This window comes from Oncorhynchus tshawytscha, linkage group LG30, assembly GCF_018296145.1.
Source record: "Oncorhynchus tshawytscha isolate Ot180627B linkage group LG30, Otsh_v2.0, whole genome shotgun sequence".
NCBI lineage: Eukaryota > Metazoa > Chordata > Actinopteri > Salmoniformes > Salmonidae > Oncorhynchus > Oncorhynchus tshawytscha.
In genome coordinates, this window is record NC_056458.1 from 51876181 (window position 1) to 51898345 (window position 22165).

At 42.9% G+C, this 22165-nt stretch overlaps 1 protein-coding gene across 1 annotated transcript in view; it reads left to right on the forward strand.

The window, feature by feature from the left end:
- slc47a1 (solute carrier family 47 member 1) overlaps positions 1-20271 on the forward strand; it is a 43949-nt gene extending 23678 nt beyond the window's left edge. Inside the window, exons 10-17 of the mRNA XM_042309581.1 lie at positions 164-231; positions 4366-4474; positions 7125-7200; positions 7985-8054; positions 8406-8538; positions 17043-17137; positions 18225-18338; positions 19607-20271. Of these exons, the coding sequence (XP_042165515.1) occupies positions 164-231; positions 4366-4474; positions 7125-7200; positions 7985-8054; positions 8406-8538; positions 17043-17137; positions 18225-18338; positions 19607-19918 (977 nt within the window). The 3' untranslated portion in view covers positions 19919-20271. The remainder of the gene's footprint in view (positions 1-163; positions 232-4365; positions 4475-7124; positions 7201-7984; positions 8055-8405; positions 8539-17042; positions 17138-18224; positions 18339-19606) is intronic.
- The last annotated feature ends 1894 nt before the right edge of the window (positions 20272-22165 follow it).

Sequence of the window (22165 nt, forward strand, 5' to 3'; positions counted from 1 at the left end):
TGTTGAACCCTTTCCACAAATGATCTAAAAGGGTTCTACCTGGAAGCACAAAGGGTTATCCTATAGGGACAGCCGAATAACCCTTTTTTTCTAGGAGTGCACATCACTCTCTCTAGCTCACTAGCTCTCTCTCTCTTTCTCTCTCTTTTGTTTATCTCTCTAGGTATGCTAGGAGAGGTGGATCTTGCAGCACAGCATGTGCTGTTGGAGATAGGAGCCATTACCTACATGGTGAGAAACACACCTACCTAGTTACCTCTTCCCCATAACTCTCCTCACCACTTCCTCACTCTGAACTTCAAGATCACCTTCTCCCCCAATCACCCACCTCCCACTGTCTTTCTGTCTCAGTGTGAATCACTAGATAGTATACACCAGGGATACACCAGGGATACACCAGGGATAGTATACACCAGGGATACACCAGGGATAGTATAAACCAGGGATACACCAGGGATAGTATAAACCAGGGATACACCAGGGATAGTATACACCAGGGATAGTATACACCAGGGATAGTATACACCAGGGATACACCAGGGATAGTATACACCAGGGATACACCAGGGATAGTATACACCAGGGATAGTATACACCAGGGATAGTATAAACCAGGGATACACCAGGGATAGTATACACCAGGGATACACCAGGGATAGTATACACCAGGGATAGTATACACCAGGGATAGTATAAACCAGGGATACACCAGGGATACACCAGGGATAGTATACACCAGGGATAGTATACACCAGGGATAGTATACACCAGGGATACACCAGGGATAGTATACACCAGGGATAGTATACACCAGAGATAGTATACACCAGGGATACACCAGGGATAGTATAAACCAGGGATAGTATACACCAGGGATACACCAGGGATAGTATAAACCAGGGATAGTATACACCAGGGATAGTATAAACCAGGGATAGTATAAACCAGGGATACACCAGGGATAGTATACACCAGGGATAGTATACACCAGGGATAGTATAAACCAGGGATAGTATAAACCAGGGATACACCAGGGATAGTATAAACCAGGGATACACCAGGGATAGTATAAACCAGGGATAGTATACACCAGGGATAGTATACACCAGGGATACACCAGGGATAGTATACACCAGGGATAGTATACACCAGAGATAGTATACACCAGGGATACACCAGGGATAGTATAAACCAGGGATAGTATACACCAGGGATACACCAGGGATAGTATAAACCAGGGATAGTATACACCAGGGATAGTATAAACCAGGGATAGTATAAACCAGGGATACACCAGGGATAGTATACACCAGGGATAGTATACACCAGGGATAGTATAAACCAGGGATAGTATAAACCAGGGATAGTATAAACCAGGGATAGTATAAACACCAGGGATAGTATAAACCAGGGATAGTATACACCAGGGATAGTATACACCAGGGATAGTATACACCAGGGATAGTATAAACCAGGGATACACCAGGGATAGTATAAACCAGGGATAGTATACACCAGGGATAGTATAAACCAGGGATACACCAGGGATAGTATAAACCAGGGATAGTATACACCAGGGATAGTATACACCAGGGATAGTATACACCAGGGATAGTATACACCAGGGATAGTATAAACCAGGGATAGTATAAACCAGGGATAGTATACACCAGGGATAGTATACACCAGGGATAGTATAAACCAGGGATACACCAGGGATAGTATAAACCAGGGATAGTATACACCAGGGATAGTATACACCAGGGATACACCAGGGTTAGTATACACCAGGGATACACCAGGGATAGTATAACCAGGGATACACCAGGGATAGTATACACCAGGGATAGTATACACCAGGGATAGTATAAACCAGGGATACACCAGGGATAGTATAAACCAGGGATAGTATACACCAGGGATAGTATACACCAGGGATACACCAGGGATAGTATACACCAGGGATACACCAGGGATAGTATACACCAGGGATACACCAGGGATAGTATACACCAGGGATAGGGATAGTATACACCAGGGATACACCAGGGATAGTATACACCAGTTATACACCAGGTATAGTATAAACCAGGGATAGTATACACCAGGGATTGTATAAACCAGGGATAGTATAAACCAGGGATAGTATAAACCAGGGATAGTATAAACCAGGGATAGTATACACCAGGGATAGTATAAACCAGGGATAGTATAAACCAGGGATAGTATAAACCAGGGATAGTATACACCAGGGATAGTATAAACCAGGGATAGTATAAACCAGGGATACACCAGGGATAGTATAAACCAGGGATAGTATACACCAGGGATAGTATACACCAGGGATACACCAGGGATAGTATACACACCAGGGATAGTATACACCAGGGATAGTATACACCAGGGATAGTATACACCAGGGATAGTATACACCAGGGATAGTATAAACCAGGGATAGTATACACCAGGGATAGTATACACCAGGGATAGTATAAACCAGGGATACACCAGGGATAGTATACACCAGGGATAGTATAAACCAGGGATAGTATACACCAGGGATAGTATACACCAGGGATAGTATACACCAGGGATAGTATAAACCAGGGATAGTATACACCAGGGATAGTATAAACCAGGGATAGTATACACCAGGGATAGTATACACCAGGGATAGTATACACCAGGGATAGTATACACCAGGGATAGTATACACCAGGGATAGTATACACCAGGGATAGTATACACCAGGGATAGTATACACCAGGGATACACCAGGGATAGTATACACCAGGGATAGTATACACCAGGGATAGGGATACACCAGGGATAGTATACACCAGGGATAGTATACACCAGGGATAGTATACACCAGGGATAGTATACACCAGGGATAGTATACACCAGGGATAGTATACACCAGGGATAGTATACACCAGGGATAGTATACACCAGGGATACACCAGGGATAGTATACACCAGGGATAGTATACACCAGGGATACACCAGGGATACACCAGGGATAGTATACACCAGGGATAGTATACACCAGGGATAGTATACACCAGGGATAGTATACACCAGGGATAGTATACACCAGGGATAGTATAAACCAGGGATACACCAGGGATAGTATAAACCAGGGATAGTATACACCAGGGATAGTATACACCAGGGATAGTATACACCAGGGATAGTATACACCAGGGATAGTATAAACCAGGGATAGGGATAGTATACACCAGGGATAGTATACACCAGGGATAGTATACACCAGGGATAGTATACACCAGGGATAGTATACACCAGGGATAGTATACACCAGGGATAGGGATAGTATAAACCAGGGATAGTATAAACCAGGGATACACCAGGGATAGTATACACCAGGGATAGTATACACCAGGGATACACCAGGGATAGTATAAACCAGGGATAGTATAAACCAGGGATACACCAGGGATAGTATACACCAGGGATAGTATACACCAGGGATAGCATACACCAGGGATAGTATACACCAGGGATAGTATACACCAGGGATAGTATAAACCAGGGATAGTATACACCAGGGATAGTATACACCAGGGATAGTATACACCAGGGATAGTATACACCAGGGATAGTATACACCAGGGATAGGATACACCAGGGATACACCAGGGATAGTATAAACCAGGGATAGTATAAACCAGGGATACACCAGGGATAGTATACACCAGGGATAGTATACACCAGGGATAGTATACACCAGGGATGGGCAATGCTGATGGCAGCGGTGAGCCGTCACCACGCATGTATTTTACTCGCAGAAAATGGTTGGATGGAAACCTGGTTCCACTCACTAATTGATATGTTGTGTTTTTCATCAACTTTTCTAAACACTGCCATGTTGCACTGAGCCAATGGGAAACCACATCAGTGTCCTACTTCTGTCTATTGCAGATAATCTTCACTCGACTTCAGTCGGTTGCTTTCGTTTTACCATTAAAACAAGCCCTATGTCTCTAGAGCAACAGTGGGGTCCTTGTCCAGTTCCCTCTAGGTGTCCATGTGACTACCTGTGTGGTAACTAACTGTGGGGTCCATGCCTGTGTGGTAACTAACTGTGGGGTCCTTGTCCAGTTCCCTCTAGGTGTCCCTGTGACTACCTGTGTGGTAACTAACTGTGGGGTCCTTGTCCAGTTCCCTCTGTGTGTCCATGTGACTACCTGTGTGGTAACTAACTGTGGGGTCCTTGTCCAGTTCCCTCTAGGTGTCCCTGTGACTACCTGTGTGGTAACTAACTGTGGGGTCCTTGTCCAGTTCCCTCTAGGTGTCCATGTGACTACCTGTGTGGTAACTAACTGTGGGGTCCTTGTCCAGTTCCCTCTAGGTGTCCATGCCGCTGCCTGTGTACGGGTGGGGAACGCTCTGGGAGCAGGAGACACCTCCAGGGCTCTACTCACCTGCAAAGTAGCCCTGGTGCTCTCAGGTAAAACCATGCTTAGCATTATGTTGTTCATTTGCTGGATATCATTATTTTTAATGACCTTTTATTTATTATTTTTTTCTCATGTCTTTTTTCAAGAGAGACCTGGCTCAAAAGCAGCAGGGGGAACAAAGTTTCAGATAAAACAATTTACATACTTTACTAACACAACATTAAACAAAACTATAGACACACATATAGTACAACAATTACATATTACGTTAAAAAAACACAAATGTCATGACTTAAAAACAGCTGCCCTAAAGACACTCTTCTATGATATTTACATCAATGAAGTGCTTAAACTTAAAAATGTTCAGGAGAGAATTCCAGGACCACGGAGCTGAGTAACTAAAATTATTTCTACCATGACCTGTTCTAATTCTTGACACTGTAAGAAGAAAATATTGGTGGGAACTGGAACACGCTGTCATATACCCATTGATCCAGAGCATTCCAAACATGCTCAAAGAGATGTCTGCTCAGTATGCAGACCATGGAAGAACTGGGACATTTTCAGCTTCCAGGAAGTGTGTCCAGATCCTTGTGACATGGGGCTGTGCATCATCATGCTGAAACATGGACATACTAACAACCTCTCTAAAATAACTTTGGAAGCGGCTTATGGTAGTGAAGTTAACATTTAATTCTCTGGCAACAGCTCCGGTGGACATTCCTGCAGTTAGTATGCCAACTGCACGCTCCCTCAAATCTGTGGCAATGTCTTGTGTGACAAAACTGCACATTTTAAAGTGGCCTTGTATTGTCCCCAGCACAAAACAGTTTTCATGTTGACTGACCATGTCTTAAAGTAATGATGGACTGTCGTTTCTCGCCAGGATATGGAATTTGTCTTTTATCAAATAGAGCTATCTTCTGTATACCACCTCTACCTTGTCACAACACAACTGACTGGCTCAAATACATTAACCTCTCTGGGATCGTTCGGGATGCTAGCGTCCCACCTTGCCAACAGCCAGTGAAAGTGCAGGAAAGAACCAAATACAAAACAACAGAAATCTCATAATTAAAATTCCTTAAACCTACAAGTATTTTACACCATTTTGAAGATACACTTCTCGTTAATCCAACCACAGTGTCCGATTTCAAAAAGGCTTTTCGGCGAAAGCAGAACATATCATTATGTTAGGTCAGCAACTACATGTTTTACATAGAATTAAAGATAAACTTGTTCTTAATTCAACCGATTCGGCAAAAGCACAATGTTCAATAATCTGAGAACAGCGTACACCATACAGTTACCCGCCAAATTGTAATTATTCGCCTACCTCCTCATGCCTATATAGACTCTTTTTTTTTTTCTACTGTGTTATTGACTTGTTAATTGTTTACTCCATGTGTAACTCTGTGTTGTCTGTTCACACTGCTATGCTTTATCTTGGCCAGGTCGCAGTTGCAAATGAGAACTTGTTCTCAACTAGCCTACCTGGTTAAATAAAGGTGAAATAAAAATAAATAAAAAATTGTGGAGTCAACAAAAGTCATAAATAGCATTATAAATCTTCACTTACCTTTGCTGATCTTCATCGGAATGGACTCCCAGGACTCCCGCAATAAATGTTTGTTTTGTTCGATTACGTCCATATTTATGTCCAAATACCTCCATTTTGTTTATACTTTATTTTGTTAATACTTTATTTTGTTTGCGCATTTAGTTCACTATTCCAAAGGCACAATGCGCGAGCACAAACTCCAGACGAAAAGTCAAAAGATCTCCGTTACAGTTTGTAGAAACATGTCAAACGATGTTTACAATCAATCCTTAGGGTCTTTTTTTATAATAAATCTTCAATAATATTCCAACCGGACAATAGCGTATTCAACAGAGGAAAATATGATGATGTTGACCACAATCAACTGAACAACTGATTGGCCACAGCCTGGTTTTTTAATAAATCTTCAATAATATTCCACAATAGAAGCCTCAAACAACTTTCTGAAGATGTTTACATCAAGCCTTGGGAAGTGCAATCTGGCCCCATAGAATAAATATTGGATAATATTCACAAATGAAACTACAAACCTCAGATTTCCCACTTCCTTGTTGGATTTGTCTCAGGTTTTCACCTGCCATATGACTTCTGTTATACTCACAGATATCATTCAAACAGTTTTAGAAACTTCAGAGTGTTTTCTATCGAATACTACTAATAATATGCATATATTCACATCTGGCACAGAGTAGCAGGCAGTTTACTCTGGGCACCTTATTCATCCAAGCTACTCAATACTGACCTCCTGTCACCAAGAAGTTTTAAGAAGTAAAGAAATTGCACATATTAACTTTTAGCACCTGTGAATTGAAATGCATTCCAAGTGACTACCTCATGAAGCTGGTTGAGAGAATGCAAAGAGTGTGCAAAGCTGTCATCAAGGCAACGGGTGGCTACTTTGAAGAATCTAAAATCTAAAAATATATTTTGATTTGTTTAACACTGTTTTGGTTACAAAATGATTTCATATGTGTTATTTCATGTCTTCAATTATATTTATATAATATATATATATATACAATGTGGAAAATAGTGAAACAATTCATTTAAAAAACTTTGAATGGGTCCAAACCTTTGACTGGTACTGTATATTGTTGTATATATTATTAATATAGTTGTATGTGTTGTTTGTGGTGCAGGAGTGCTGGCTGTGTTCCAGGGTATTGCCATCGGTAGCTCCAGGCATGTGTTAGGCTACATCTTCACCTCAGACCAGTGAGTGTTAGACAATGTATTATTAATAGACCAGTCTGAAATGATTGAAACCCTTGTGAGTAGACGAGTAAAACATATTGAATTCATGTAATTAGCTACATAGTATGCACCAAACAATTGGGAGATTATATTATTTTCAAATCAATTGTTATTAATCACATGATTGATAAATAACAGGTGTAAACAAACAGCGAAATGCTTACAGCCCTTCCCAACAATGCAGAGAGAGAGAAAATAATATGTAAATAGTGGCAGGAGGAATATGTGGATGTGAAGGTCTACAGGGTAATGGAGATACGCACATATCGGCAGGGATAAAGGATAGATAATAGACAGTAACAGCAGTATACTGTAGGTAGGGGTAAAGGATAGATAATAGACAGTAACAGCAGTATACTGTAGGTAGGGGTAAAGGATAGATAATAGACAGTAACAGCAGTATACTGTAGGTGGGGGTAAAGTGACTAGACAACAGGATAGATAATAGACAGTAGACTTGTGGGAGGAGTGCTGATGAGCTTTTGGTACTGTATGAGCTTTTGGTACTCTGATTGTAATCCAGTCTGAGAAGAAATCCGCACACAATGCATCCCTGACAAGCTTCTGAAGTGGTCTGCAGATCTGAACACAATCAGACCACAAAGTGACTTTTGACCCGTCTTTTCAATGTGATCTTCATGTTCTGATAGCTGAAGTTGCATGTAAGTGTCAAGTGTAGACAGGACCTAAGTGATCTCTCAGTAGTTAATAGTCCCCCTCCTGAGTCCTGTCCTGTCCTCTCCAGAGCCATAGTGGACAATGTGTCAGTGAACCTGGGGCTCTACACCTTCATACAGTTCTTTGATGCTCTACTGGTGAGTACCTCTACTGGTGAGTACCTTTACTGGTGAGTACCTTTACTGGTGAGTACCTTTACTGGTGAGTACCTCTACTGGCAAGTACCTTTACAGGTGAGTACCTTTACTGGTGAGTACCTTTACTGGTGAGTACCTCTACTGGTGAGTACCTGGGTCCCTACACCATTCATACAGTTATCTCTACTGGTGAGTACCTGGGTCTCTACACATTCATACAGTTATCTCTACTGGTGAGTACCTGGGTCCCTACACATTCATACAGTTACCTCTACTGGTGAGTACCTGGGTCCATACACCATTCATACAGTTATCTCTACTGGTGAGTCTAACCAGTGTGTGTGTGTGTAGTGTGTGTGCTCAGGTATCCTGGTTGGAGCAGGAAAACAGAAGATAGCTGCGCTGTCTAACCTGGTCTCATACTATTGCATTGGGCTTCCGGTCGGCATCGCTTTGATGTTCGCTGCTAAGCTCAGGATACTAGGTATTTTTCCTCTATCTCTACTACCTCTATACTGACATCTACCTCTAAATCTACCACATCCTCTATCTCTACTACTCTATCCTGACCTCTACCTCTAAATCTACCACAACCTCTATCTCTACTACGTCTATCCTGACCTCTACCACTAAATCTACCTCTACCTCCACCACAACCTCTATCTCTAAATCTACCTCTACCACTACCACAACCTCTATCTCTACTACGTCTATCCTGACCTCTACCTCTAAATCTACCTCTACCTCTACCTCTAAATCTACCTCTACCTCTACCACAATCTCTACTATGTTTATCCTGACCTCTACCTCTAAATCTACCTCTACCTCTACCACAACCTCTATCTCTAAATCTACCTCTATCTCTACTACGTCTATCCTGACCTCTACCTCTAAATCTACCACAACCACAACCTCTATCTCTAAATCTACCTCTATCACTACCACAACCTCTATCTCTACTATGTCTATCCTGACCTCTACCTCTAAATCTACCTCTACCTCTACCACTACCTCTATCTCTAAATCTACCTCTACCACTACCACAACCTCAACCTCTAAATCTACCTCTCCCTCTACCACAACCTCTATCTCTAAATCTACCTCTACCACTACCACAACCTCTATCTCTACCACATATATCCTGACCTATACCTCTACCTCTATCTCTACCTCTAACTCTACTACGTCTATCCTGACCTCTACCTCTACCTCTACCACAACCTCTATCTCGACTATGTCTATCCTGACATCTACCTCTACCTCTACCACAACCTCTATCTCTAAAACGTCTATCCTGAACTCTACCTCTAAATCTACCTCTACCACTACCACTACCTCTATCTCTACTACGTCTATCCTGACCTCTACCTCTAAATCTACCTCTACCTCTACCACAACCTCTATCTCTACTACGTCTATCCTGACCTCTACCTCTAAATCTACCTCTACCTCTACCACAACCTCTATCTCTAAATCTACCACTACCTCTACCACAACCTCAATCTCTAAATCTACCTCTACCACTACCACAACCTCTATCTCTACTACGTTTATTCTGACCTCTATCTCTAAATCTACCTCTACCTCTACCCCTACCACTACCACAACCTCCATCTCTAAATCTACCTCTACCACAACCTCTATCTCTAAATCTACCTCTACCACAACCTCTATCTCTACTACGTCTATCCTGACCTCTACCTCTAAATCTACCTCTACCTCTACCACTACCTCTATCTCTAAATCTACCTCTACCACTACCACAACCTCTACCTGACATCTACCTCTACCACTACCACAATCTCTATCTCTACTACATCTATCCTGACCTATACCTCTACCTCTATCTCTACCTCTATCTCTACTACATCTATCCTGACCTCTACCTCTAAATCTACCTCTACCACTACCACTACCTCTATCTCTACTACGTCTATCCTGACCTCTACCTCTAAATCTACCTCTACCACTATCTCTATCTACTATCTCTATCCTGACCTCTATCGCTACCTCTAAATCTGCCTCTACCACTACCTCTATCTATATCTCTATACCTCCTACTCTACCTCTATCTCTGCCTCAAAATCTCTACCTCAACATCTCTAACCTCTATCTCTATCTCAACCTGTATCTCTATCTCTACTTCAACATCTCAACCTCTATCTCTACCTCTACTTCAACAACTCTAACCTCTATCTCTATCTCAACTCTACTTCAACATCTCAACCTCTATCTCTATCTCTACTTCAACATCTCTAACCTCTATCTCTATCTCTACTTCAACATCTCTACCTCTATCTCAATCTCTATCTCTGTCTCTACCTCTACCTCAATCTCTATCTCTACCTCTCTACCTTTATCTCTACCTCTTTGTCTTCCTCAACCTCTATCTCTACCTCCAATTCTACATCAACCTCAACCTTCATCTGTATCTCTACCTCTAACTCAACATCTCTGCCTCTTTTTCTATCTGTACCTCTATCTCTACCTCTACCTGAACATTTCTACCTCTACCACTATTTCTATCTCTAATGACTTTTTCATTGGCAAGATTAACAAATTTAGGGATGACATGCCAGCAACAAACACTGACACTACACATCCAAGTATATCTGACCAAATTATGAAAGACAGGAATTGTACTTTTCCATAGAGTCAGTGTGGAAGAGGTGAAAAAATATTGTTGTCTATCAACACTGACAAGCCACCAGTCTTACAATCTAGATGGAAAATTACTGGGGATAATACGCAGACGACATTGCCACTCCTATTTGCCACATCTTTAATTTAAGCCTACTAGAGAGTGTGTTCCCTCAGGCCTGGAGGGAAGCTAAAGTCATTCCGCTACCTAAGAATAGTAAAGCCCCCATTACTGTCTAAAATAACCACCCAATCAGTCTGTTACCAACCCTTAGTAAACTTCTGGGAAAAAATGTATTTGATCAGATACAATGCTATTTCACAGTAAACAAATTGACAACATACTTTCAGTACGATTATAGAGAAGGACATTCAACAAGCACAGCACTTACACAAATGACTGATGATTGGCTGAGAGAAATTGATGATAAAATAATTGTGGGGGGTATGTTGTTAGACTTCAGTGCAGCTTTTGAAATTATTGATCATAGTCTGCTGCTGGAAAAACGTATGTGTTATGGCTTTATACCCCCTGCTATAATGTGGATAAAGAATTACTTGTCTAACAGAACACAGAGGGTGTTCTTTAATGGAAGCCTATCAAACATAATCCAGTTAGAATCAGGAGTTCCCCCAGGGTAGCTGTTTTAGGCCCCTTTCTTTTTAAAATTTTTACTAACGACTTACCACTGACTTTGAGTACAGCCATAGTGTCTATGTATGCGGATGACTCAACACTATACATGAAGCTACTGAAATGACTGCAACACTCAACAAAGAGCTGCAGTTAGTTTCAGAGTGGGTGGCAAGGAATAGGTTAGCCCTAAATATTTATACAACTAAAAAGCATTGAATTTGGAACAAAAGACTCACTAAACCCTAAAACTCAACTAAAACTTGTAATAAATAATGTGCAAATTCAGCAAGTTGAGATGACTAAACTGCTTGGAGTAACACTAGATTGTAAACTGTCATAGTCAAAACATATTGATGCAGTAGTAGCTAAGATGGGGAGAAGTCTGTCTATAATAAAGCGCTACTCTGCCTTCTTAACAACACTATCAACAAGGCAGGTCCTACAGACTCTAGTTTCTACCTTCTTAACAACACTATCAACAAGGCAGGTCCTACAGGCTCTAGTTTTGTCGCACCTGGACTACTGTTCAGTCGTGTGGTCAGGTGCCACAAAAAAGGACTTCGGAAAATTGCAATTGGCTGAGAACAGGGCAACACGGCTGGCCGTTGGATGTACACAGAGAACTAATATTAATAATATGCATGTCAATCTCTCCTGGCTCAAAGTGGCGGAGATATTGACTTCATCACTACTGTTATTTATGAGAGGTATTGACATGTTGAATGCACCGAGCGGTCTGTTTGAACTACTGGCACACAGCTCGGACACACATGCATACCCCACAAGACATGGCACCAGAGGTCTCTTCACAGTCCCCAAGTCCAGAACAGACTATGGGAGGCACACAGTACTACATAGAGCCATTTCTACATGGAACTCTATTCCACATCAAGTAACTGATGCAACCGCCATCAATTAAAGACAGTACCATACAGCCATCTTTATCGACCTGGCAAAGGCTTTCGACTCTGTCAATCACCGTATTCTTATCAGCAGACTCAACAGCCTTGGATTCACTAATGACTGCCTCGCTTGGTTCACTAACTACTTCTCAGACAGAGTTCAGTGTGTCAAATCGGAGGGCCTGTTGTTCGGACCTCTGGCAGTCTCTATGGGGGTACCACAGGGTTCAATTCTCGAGCCGACCCTTTTCTCTGTATATATCAATGATGTTGCGGGTGATGCCCTGATCCACCTCTACGCAGACGAGACCATTCTGTATACATCTGGCCCTTCTTTGGACACTGTGTTAACTAACCTCCAAACAATCTTCCATGCCATACAACACTCCTTCCATGGCCTCAAACTGCTCTTAAACGCTAGTAAAACCAAATACATGCTTTTCAACCGTTCGCTATCCGCCCGCCCGAGTAGCATCACTACTCTGGACGGTTCGGAAATAGATTATGTGGACCACGACAAACACCTGTATCTGGCTAGACTGTAAATTAGTAATGTAGATATGTGGTAGTGGTGGAGTAGGGGCCTGAGGGAACACAGTGTGTTGTAAAATCTGTAAATGTATTGTAATGTTTTAAAATTGTATAATCAGCAATTTTGCTGGACCCCAAGAAGAGTAGCTGCTGCTTTGGCAGGAACTAATGGGGATCCATAATTAACCCCAGGAAGAGTAGCTGCTGCTTTGGCAGGAACTAATGGGGATCCATAATTAACCCCAGGAAGAGTAGCTGAAAAAGAGGGAAACGAGGCGGTCTTCTGGTCAGACTCCGGAGATGGGCACACCGTGCACCACTCCCTAGCATTCTTCTTGCCAATGTCCAGTCTCTTGACAACAAGGTTGATGAAATCCGAGCAAGGGTAGCATTCCAGAGGGACATCAGAGACTGTAACGTTCTTTGTTTCACGGAAACATGGCTCACTGGAACGACGCTATCCGAAGCGGTGCAGCCAGCGGGTTTCTCCACGCATCGCGCCGACAGAAACAAACATCTTTCTGGTAAGAAGAGGGGCGGGGGCGTATGCCTTATGGCCAACGTGACATGGTGTGATGAAAGAACATACAGGAACTCAAATCCTTCTGTTCACCTGATTTAGAATTCCTCACAATCAAATGTAGACCGCATTATCTACCAAGAGAATTCTCTTCGATTATAATCACAGCCGTATATATGCCCCCCCAAGCAGACACATCGATGGCTCTGAACGAACTTTATTTAACTCTCTGCAAACTGGAAACGATTTATCCGGAGGCTGCATTCATTGTAGCTGGGGATTTTAACAAGGCTAATCTGAAAACAAGACTCCCTAAAGTTTATCAGCATATTGATTGCGCAACCAGGGGTGGAAAGACCTTGGATCATTGTTACTCTAACTTCCGCGATGCATATAAGGCCCTGCCCCGTCCCCCTTTCGGAAAAGCTGACCACGACTCCATTTTGTTGATCCCTGCCTACAGACAGAAACTAAAACAAGAAGCTCCCACGCTGAGGTCTGTCCAAAGCTGGTCCGACCAAGCTGACTCCACACTCCAAGACTGCTTCCATCACGTGGACTGGGAGATGTTTCGTATTGCGTCAGACAACAACATTGACGAATACGCTGATTCGGTGTGCAAGTTCATTAGAACGTGCGTTCAAGATGTCGTTCCCATAGCAACGATTAAAACATTCCCTAACCAGAAACCGTGGATTGATGGCAGCATTCGTGTGAACCTGAAAGCGCGAACCACTGCTTTTAATCAGGGCAAGGTGTCTGGTGACATGACTGAATACAAACAGTGCAGCTATTCCCTCCGCAAGGCTATTAAACAAGCTAAGCGTCAGTACAAAGACAAAGTAGAATCTCAATTCAACGGCTCAGACACAAGAGGCATGTGGCAGGGTCTACAGTCAATCACGGACAACAGGAAGAAATTCAGCCCAGTCACGGACCAGGATGTCTTGCTCCCAGGCAGACTAAATAACTTTTTTGCCCGCTTTGAGGACAATACAGTGCCACTGACACGGCCTGCAATGAAAACATGCGGTCTCTCCTTCACTGCAGCCGAGGTGAGTAAGACATTTAAACGTGTTAACCCTCGCAAGGCTGCAGGCCCAGACGGCATCCCCAGCCGCGCCCTCAGAGCATGCGCAGACCAGCTGGCCGGTGTGTTTACGGACATATTCAATCAATCCCTATACCAGTCTGCTGTTCCCACATGCTTCAAGAGGGCCACCATTGTTCCTGTTCCCAAGAAAGCTAAGGTAACTGAGCTAAACGACTACCGCCCGTAGCACTCACATCCGTCATCATGAAGTGCTTTGAGAGACTAGTCAAGGACCATATCACCTCCACCCTACCTGACACCCTAGACCCACTCCAATTTGCTTACCGCCCAAATAGGTCCACAGACGATGCAATCTCAACCACACTGCACACTGCCCTAACCCATCTGGACAAGAGGAATACCTATGTGAGAATGCTGTTCATCGACTACAGCTCGGCATTCAACACCATAGTACCCTCCAAGCTCGTCATCAAGCTCGAGACCCTGGGTCTCGACCCCGCCCTGTGCAACTGGGTACTGGACTTCCTGACGGGCCGCCCCCAGGTGTGAGGGTAGGCAACAACATCTCCTCCCCGCTGATCCTCAACACTGGGGCCCCACAAGGGTGCGTTCTGAGCCCTCTCCTGTACTTCCTGTTCACCCACGACTGCGTGGCCACGCACGCCTCCAACTCAATCATCAAGTTTGCGGACGACACAACAGTGGTAGGCTTGATTACCAACAACGACGACACGGCCTACAGGGAGGAGGTGAGGGCCCTCGGAGTGTGGTGTCAGGAAAATAACCTCACACTCAACGTCAACAAAACTAAGGAGATGATTGTGGACTTCAGGAAACAGCAGAGGGAACACCCCCCTATCCACATCGATGGAACAGTAGTGGAGAGGGTAGCAAGTTTTAAGTTCCTCGGCATACACATCACAGACAAACTGAATTGGTCCACTCACACAGACAGCATCGTGAAGAAGGCGCAGCAGCGCCTCTTCAACCTCAGGAGGCTGAAGAAATTCGGCTTGTCACCAAAAGCACTCACAAACTTCTACAGATGCTCAATCGAGAGCATCCTGGCGGGCTGTATCACCGCCTGGTACGGCAACTGCTCCGCCCTCAACCGTAAGGCTCTCCAGAGGGTAGTGAGGTCTGCACAACGCATCACCGGGGGCAAACTACCTGCCCTCCAGGACACCTACACCACCTGATGTTACAGGAAGGCCATAAAGATCATCAAGGACATCAACCACCCGAGCCACTGCCTGTTCACCCCGCTATCATCCAGAAGGCGAGGTCAGTACAGGTGCATCAAAGCTGGGACCGAGAGACTGAAAAACAGCTTCTATCTCAAGGCCATCAGACTGTTAAACAGCCACCACTAACATTGAGTGGCTGCTGCCAACACACTGACACTGACACTGACTCAACTCCAGCCACTTTAATAATGGGAATTGATGGGAAATTATGTAAATATATCACTAGCCACTTTAAACAATGCTACCTTATATAATGTTTACATACCCTACATTATTCATCTCATATGCATACGTATATACTGTACTCTATATCATCGACTGCATCCTTTTGTAATACATGTATCACTAGCCACTTTAACTATGCCACTTTGTTTACATACTCATGTCATATGTATATACTGTACTCGATATCAGCTACTGTATCTTGCCTATGCTGCTCTGTACCATCACTCATTCATATATCCTTATGTACATATTCTTTATCCCCTTACAATGTGTATAAAACAGTAGTTTTGGAATTGTTAGTTAGATTACTTGTTGGTTATTACTGCATTGTCGGAACTAGAAGCACAAGCATTTCGCTACACTCGCATTAACATCTGCTAACCATGTGTATGTGACAAATAAAATTTGATTTGATTTGATTTGCTGCCTTGGCAGGAACTAATGGGGATCCATAATAAACCCCAGGAAGAGTAGCTGCTGCCTTGGCAGGAACTAATGGGGATCCATAATAAATACATATACCTCCATCTCTATCACTACCTCCACCTTAATCTCTAGCTCTACATCTACCCCTACCTCCATCTCTATCACTACCTCCACCTTAATCTCTAGCTCTACATCTACCTCCATCTCTATCACCACCTCCACCTTAATCTGTAGCTCTATATCTAACTCCATCTCTATCACTACCTCCACCTTAATCTCTAGCTCTACATCTACCCCTACCTCCATCTCTATCACTACCTCCACCTTAATCTCTAGCTCTACATCTACCTCCATCTCTATCACCACCTCCACCTTAATCTGTAGCTCTATATCTAACTCCATCTCTATCACTACCTCCACCTTAATCTCTAGCTCTACATCTACCTCTACCTCCATCCCTATCACTACCTCCACGTTTATCTCTAGCTCTACATCTACCTCCATCTCTATCACTACCTCCACCTTAATCTCTAGCTCTACATCTACCTCTACCTCCATATCTATCACTACCTCCACCTTAATCTCTAGCTCTACATCTACCTCTACCTCCATCCCTATCACTACCTCCACGTTAATCTCTAGCTCTACATCTACCTCCATCTCTATCACTACCTCCACCTTAATCTCTAGCTCTACCTCTACCTCCATCTCTCTATCTCTATTACTACCTCAGTCTTTATTTGACACTGATCTAGTGTGTGACAACTCTGTGATTGTGTGAGGTGTGTGTGTGCTCCACCTGTCAGGTTTGTGGGTAGGTCTCTTCATCTGTGTCATCCTCCAGACTGGGTTCTTCATCGTCATCATCTTCAAACTCAACTGGCAGCTTGTCGCCAAAGAGGTAGGGTACCCTGACCTCCCTGTTTGTCTGTCTGTCTGTTCTTCTCTGCTTGTTGGTATTGTCTGTCTGTCTGTTCTCTTGTTGTTGGTATTGTCTGTCTGTCTGTCTGTCTGTCTGTCTGTCTGTCTGTCTGTCTGTCTGTCTGTCTGTCTGTCTGTCTGTCTGTCTGTCTGTCTGTCTGTCTGTCTGTCTGTCTATAAAATAAAAACTGTATGGTGTTCAGAGATAAATGGGAGGGATTGAGGGGAGCTGAAAGATGGGACTGGATGGTGTTCATAGATAGATGGGAGGGATTGAGGGGAGCTGAGGGATGGGACTGGATGGTGTTCAGAGATAGATGGGAGGGATTTAGTGGGGCCGAAGGATGAGATTAAGAACAAACTTAAGATAACTATTGCAAAATACATTGTGTCTGTAAAATGTATATAGTATGTATAAACTGGAAGTAGAAGCCTAAGTTCATTAGTTTACTACAATTAGGGGAGGGGTTGTAGGGTTAGGGGAAAATAATAAACAATTTTTTATATCCAGTGCCTTGCGAAAGTATTCGGCCCCCTTGAACTTTGCGACCTTTTGCCACATTTCAGGCTTCAAACATAAAGATATAAAACTGTATTTTTTTGTGAAGAATCAACAATATACAGAGACTTGATTACACACAGGTGGATTGTATTTATCATCATTAGTCATTTAGGTCAACATTGGATCATTCAGAGATCCTCACTGAACTTCTGGAGAGAGTTTGCTGCACTGAAAGTAAAGGGGCTGAATAATTTTGCACGCCCAATTTTTCAGTTTTTGATTTGTTAAAAAGTTTGAAATATCCAATAAATGTCATTCCACTTCATGATTGTGTCCCACTTGTTGTTGATTCTTCACAAAAAAATACAGTTTTATATATGTTTGAAGCCTGAAATGTGGCAAAAGGTCGCAAAGTTCAAGGGGGCCGAATACTTTCGCAAGGCACTGTATATGGGGCACTGGAAATGATGCAGCCAATTAAATTGATGGAAAATACAATCTATCTGCAATGATAAAGCAGATCTTACCCCCAAGTCTACTGACTAACAACCAACTGATTCCTCAGGCCCAGGTGCGTGCTGGGAAGAGTGGGCTGGTAACGTGTGTTCCAGCGAAGCCTCCTATTGGACAGCCGCTGATTAAAACTCTGCTTCCAGAAGGTTCTCGAAGCACTGACATGGTGAGGGAATATATGTGTGTGTCCAGCATCCATGTATATGTGCTCTGTAGTCTGTGTTAAATGCCATGTGTCCTGTACCTCATCTTAATACCATGTGTCCTGTACCTCATCTTAATACCATGTGTCCTGTACCTCATCTTAATACCATGTGTCCTGTACCTCATCTTAATGCCATGTGTCCTGTACCTCATCTTAATACCATGTGTCCTGTACCTTCCCTTAATACCATGTGTCCTGTACCTCATCTTAATACCATGTGTCATGTACCTTCCCTTAATACCATGTGTCCTGTACCTCATCTTAATACCATGTGTCCTGTACCTTCCCTTAATACCATGTGTCCTGTACCTTCCCTTAATACCATGTGTCCTGTACCTTCCCTTAATACCATGTGTCCTGTACCTCATCTTAATACCATGTGTCCTGTACCTCATCTTAATACCATGTGTCCTGTACCTCATCTTAATACCATGTGTCCTGTACCTCATCTTAATACCATGTGTCCTGTACCTCATCTTAATACCATGTGTCCTGTACCTCATCTTAATACCATGTGTCCTGTACCTCATCTTAATACCATGTGTCCTGTACCTCATCTTAATACCATGTGTCCTGTAATACCATGTGTCCTCATCTTAATACCATGTGTCCTGTACCTCATCTTAATACCATGTGTCCTGTACCTCATCTTAATACCATGTGTCCTGTACCTCATCTTAATACCATGTGTCCTGTACCTCATCTTAATACCATGTGTCCTGTACCTCATCTTAATACCATGTGTCCTGTACCTCATCTTAATACCATGTGTCCTGTACCTCATCTTAATACCATGTGTCCTGTACCTCATCTTAATACCATGTGTCCTGTACCTCATCTTAATACCATGTGTCCTGTACCTCATCTTAATACCATGTGTCCTGTACCTCATCTTAATACCATGTGTCCTGTACCTCATCTTAATACCATGTGTCCTGTACCTCATCTTAATACCATGTGTCCTGTACCTCATCTTAATACCATGTGTCCTGTACCTCATCTTAATACCATGTGTCCTGTACCTCATCTTAATACCATGTGTCCTGTACCTCATCTTAATACCATGTGTCCTGTACCTCATCTTAATACCATGTGTCCTGTACCTCATCTTAATACCATGTGTCCTGTACCTCATCTTAATACCATGTGTCCTGTACCTCATCTTAATGCTGTGTGTTTAGTAAGTCCTGTACCTCATCTTAATGCTGTGTGTTTCTGTGCATCTCCAGGCCCAGCCAGAGAGCGATGAATCCAAACCACCTGGTTACACGCCAGTCAGCACCCAGGGAGAAGTAGGAAGTGGGGAAGAACAGCAGGAGGGCCCAGGTGTCCAGTCCAAAGGTCTGCTGTCTGCCTCCCAGCTGGTCCTGAGGAGAGGTTTCACTCTGCTGACTGCGTTATTCCTCCTGGCCACAGGGGTCGCTGTTCACCTGGCCTGTCCCCCTCCTGCACCCTCCATCCACAGCCTCTCCAACCTCACCCTGGACTGGACCAACTCTTCTACCCCCACACCCCTCCTGGAGCTCACCTCACCCCTCTGAGACAGGAGAGAGGGGGGAAGGAGGGGGGAGATGAGAGGGGTAGAGGGACTGGGTTGAGTCTCTGCAGGGACGAATGGTGTCTGTATGAACTGAACAGCACAGTGCTGGGGTCCTGAGACTCTCCTGATCAGAGGAACAGCTGCCCCCATCTCCTTCTTCTAATGTAGAACAGTTTTAATCTGGAAGCATGGAATCAGTGTAAATGTCTGATTTCCAATATATGAGATTATTTCCTATTGTATGTTGATGTGTGTGTACTTGTTTCTACAGTGTAAAGTCACTGCACTTGGCCTATTACCAGTTGAAACAGTGCTTTCAAATTGTCAAATAAAAGACTAACCGTGAGTTCTCAATGAAATGTCCAGCCAAATGACCGGCGGTCAGATCGATAAAACATATTCTATATGGGTGAGATGTCAGGTACATTGCCTGTCCAAGTATTCACTGTAAACATGCTCGGGACATTAGCATCGCATTTGCAGTAAACCTATTCTAGGGGCATTAGCATCACATATAAACCCATGCAAGGGGCATTAGCATCATATAGCATTAGCATCATATACAGTATAAACCCATGCTAGGGATGTTAGAATTGTATATAAACCCATGCAAGGGGCATTAGCATCATATAGCATTAGCATCATATACAGTATAAACCCATGCTAGGGACATTTGAATGCCAAGAGTGTGCAAAATATAAAATATATTTTGAATTATTTAACACTTTTTTAGTTGAAACATGATTCCATATGTTATTTCATAGTTTTGATGTCTCCACTTTATTCTACTTATTGTCGAAAATAGTAAAATAAAGAAAAACCATTGAAGGAGTAGGTGTGTTCAAACTCTTGACTGGTTCTGTGTATATACACTACAGTTCAACATTTTGCGGTCACTTAGATATTTCTGTGTTTTTCAAAGAAAAGCACATTTTTTTGCCAATTAAAATAACATCAAATTGATCTGAAATACAGTATAGACATTGTTAAATTGTACCCGCAAAACACCTAGTCTCAACGTCAACAATGAAGAGGTGACTCCGGGATGCTGGTCTTCTAAGGCAGAGTTGCAAGGAAAAAGCCATATCTCAGACTGGCCAATAAAAAGAAAAGATTAAGATGGGCAACAGAACACAGACACTGGACAAAGGAACTCTGCCTAGAAGGCCAGCATCCCGGAGTCGCCTCTTCACTGTTGACGTTGAGACTGGTGTTTTGTGGGTACTATTTAATGAAGCTGCCAGTTGAGGACATTTGAGGCATCTGTTTCTCAAACTAGACCCTCTAATGTACTTGTCCTCTTGCCCAGTTGTGCACCGGGGCCTCCCACTCCTCTTTCTATTCCGGTTAGGGCCAGTTTGTGCTGTTCTGTGAAGGGAGTAGCACACAGCAAAGTACGAGATCTTCAGTTTCTTGGGATTTCTCAAATGCAATAGCAATAGCCATTTTGAGCCTGTAATCAAACCTACAACTGCTGATGCTCCAAATACTCAACTAGTCTAAAGAAGGCCAGTTGTATTGCTTCTTTAATCAAGACAACAGATTTCAGCAGTGCTAACATAATTGCAAAAGGGTTTTCTATCAATTAGTCTTTTAAAATGATAAACTTGGATTAGCTAACACAACGTGCCATTGGAACACAGGAGTGATGGTTGCTCTGTACTCCTATGTAGATATTCCATAAAAATCTGCCGTTTCCAGCTGTCATTTACAACATTAACAATGTCAATACTGTATCTCTGAACAATTAGATGTTATTTTCTTAGAAAAGAAAATCTGCTTTTCTTTCCAAAAACAAGGACATTTCTAAGTGACCCCAAACTTTTGAAGAGTAGTGGATATATATATACGTATATATATATATATATATATATATATATATATATACACCCATGTTAGGGCCGTTGTCACGACTTCTATCTCCTTGTTCAGGCGGTGCTCGGCGGTCGACGTCACCGGTCTTCTAGCCATCATTGATCCATTTTTCATTTTCCATTGGTTTTGTCTTGTCTTCCCACACACCTGGTTCCAATCCCATTCATTACCTGTTGTGTACTTAACCCTCTGTTTCCCCTCATTGTCCTTCTCAGAGATTGTTTGTTGTTCAGTTTTGTGTTGTTTGTATTGGTCCTCGTACCCACTTTGTTTTATTGTTAGTTTATTGTTATTAAACAACTCCATTACATTCAGTTTGATCCTCCTGCGCCTCCCTTCCCTGCCACCTATACACACGACTCTGACCGGTGTT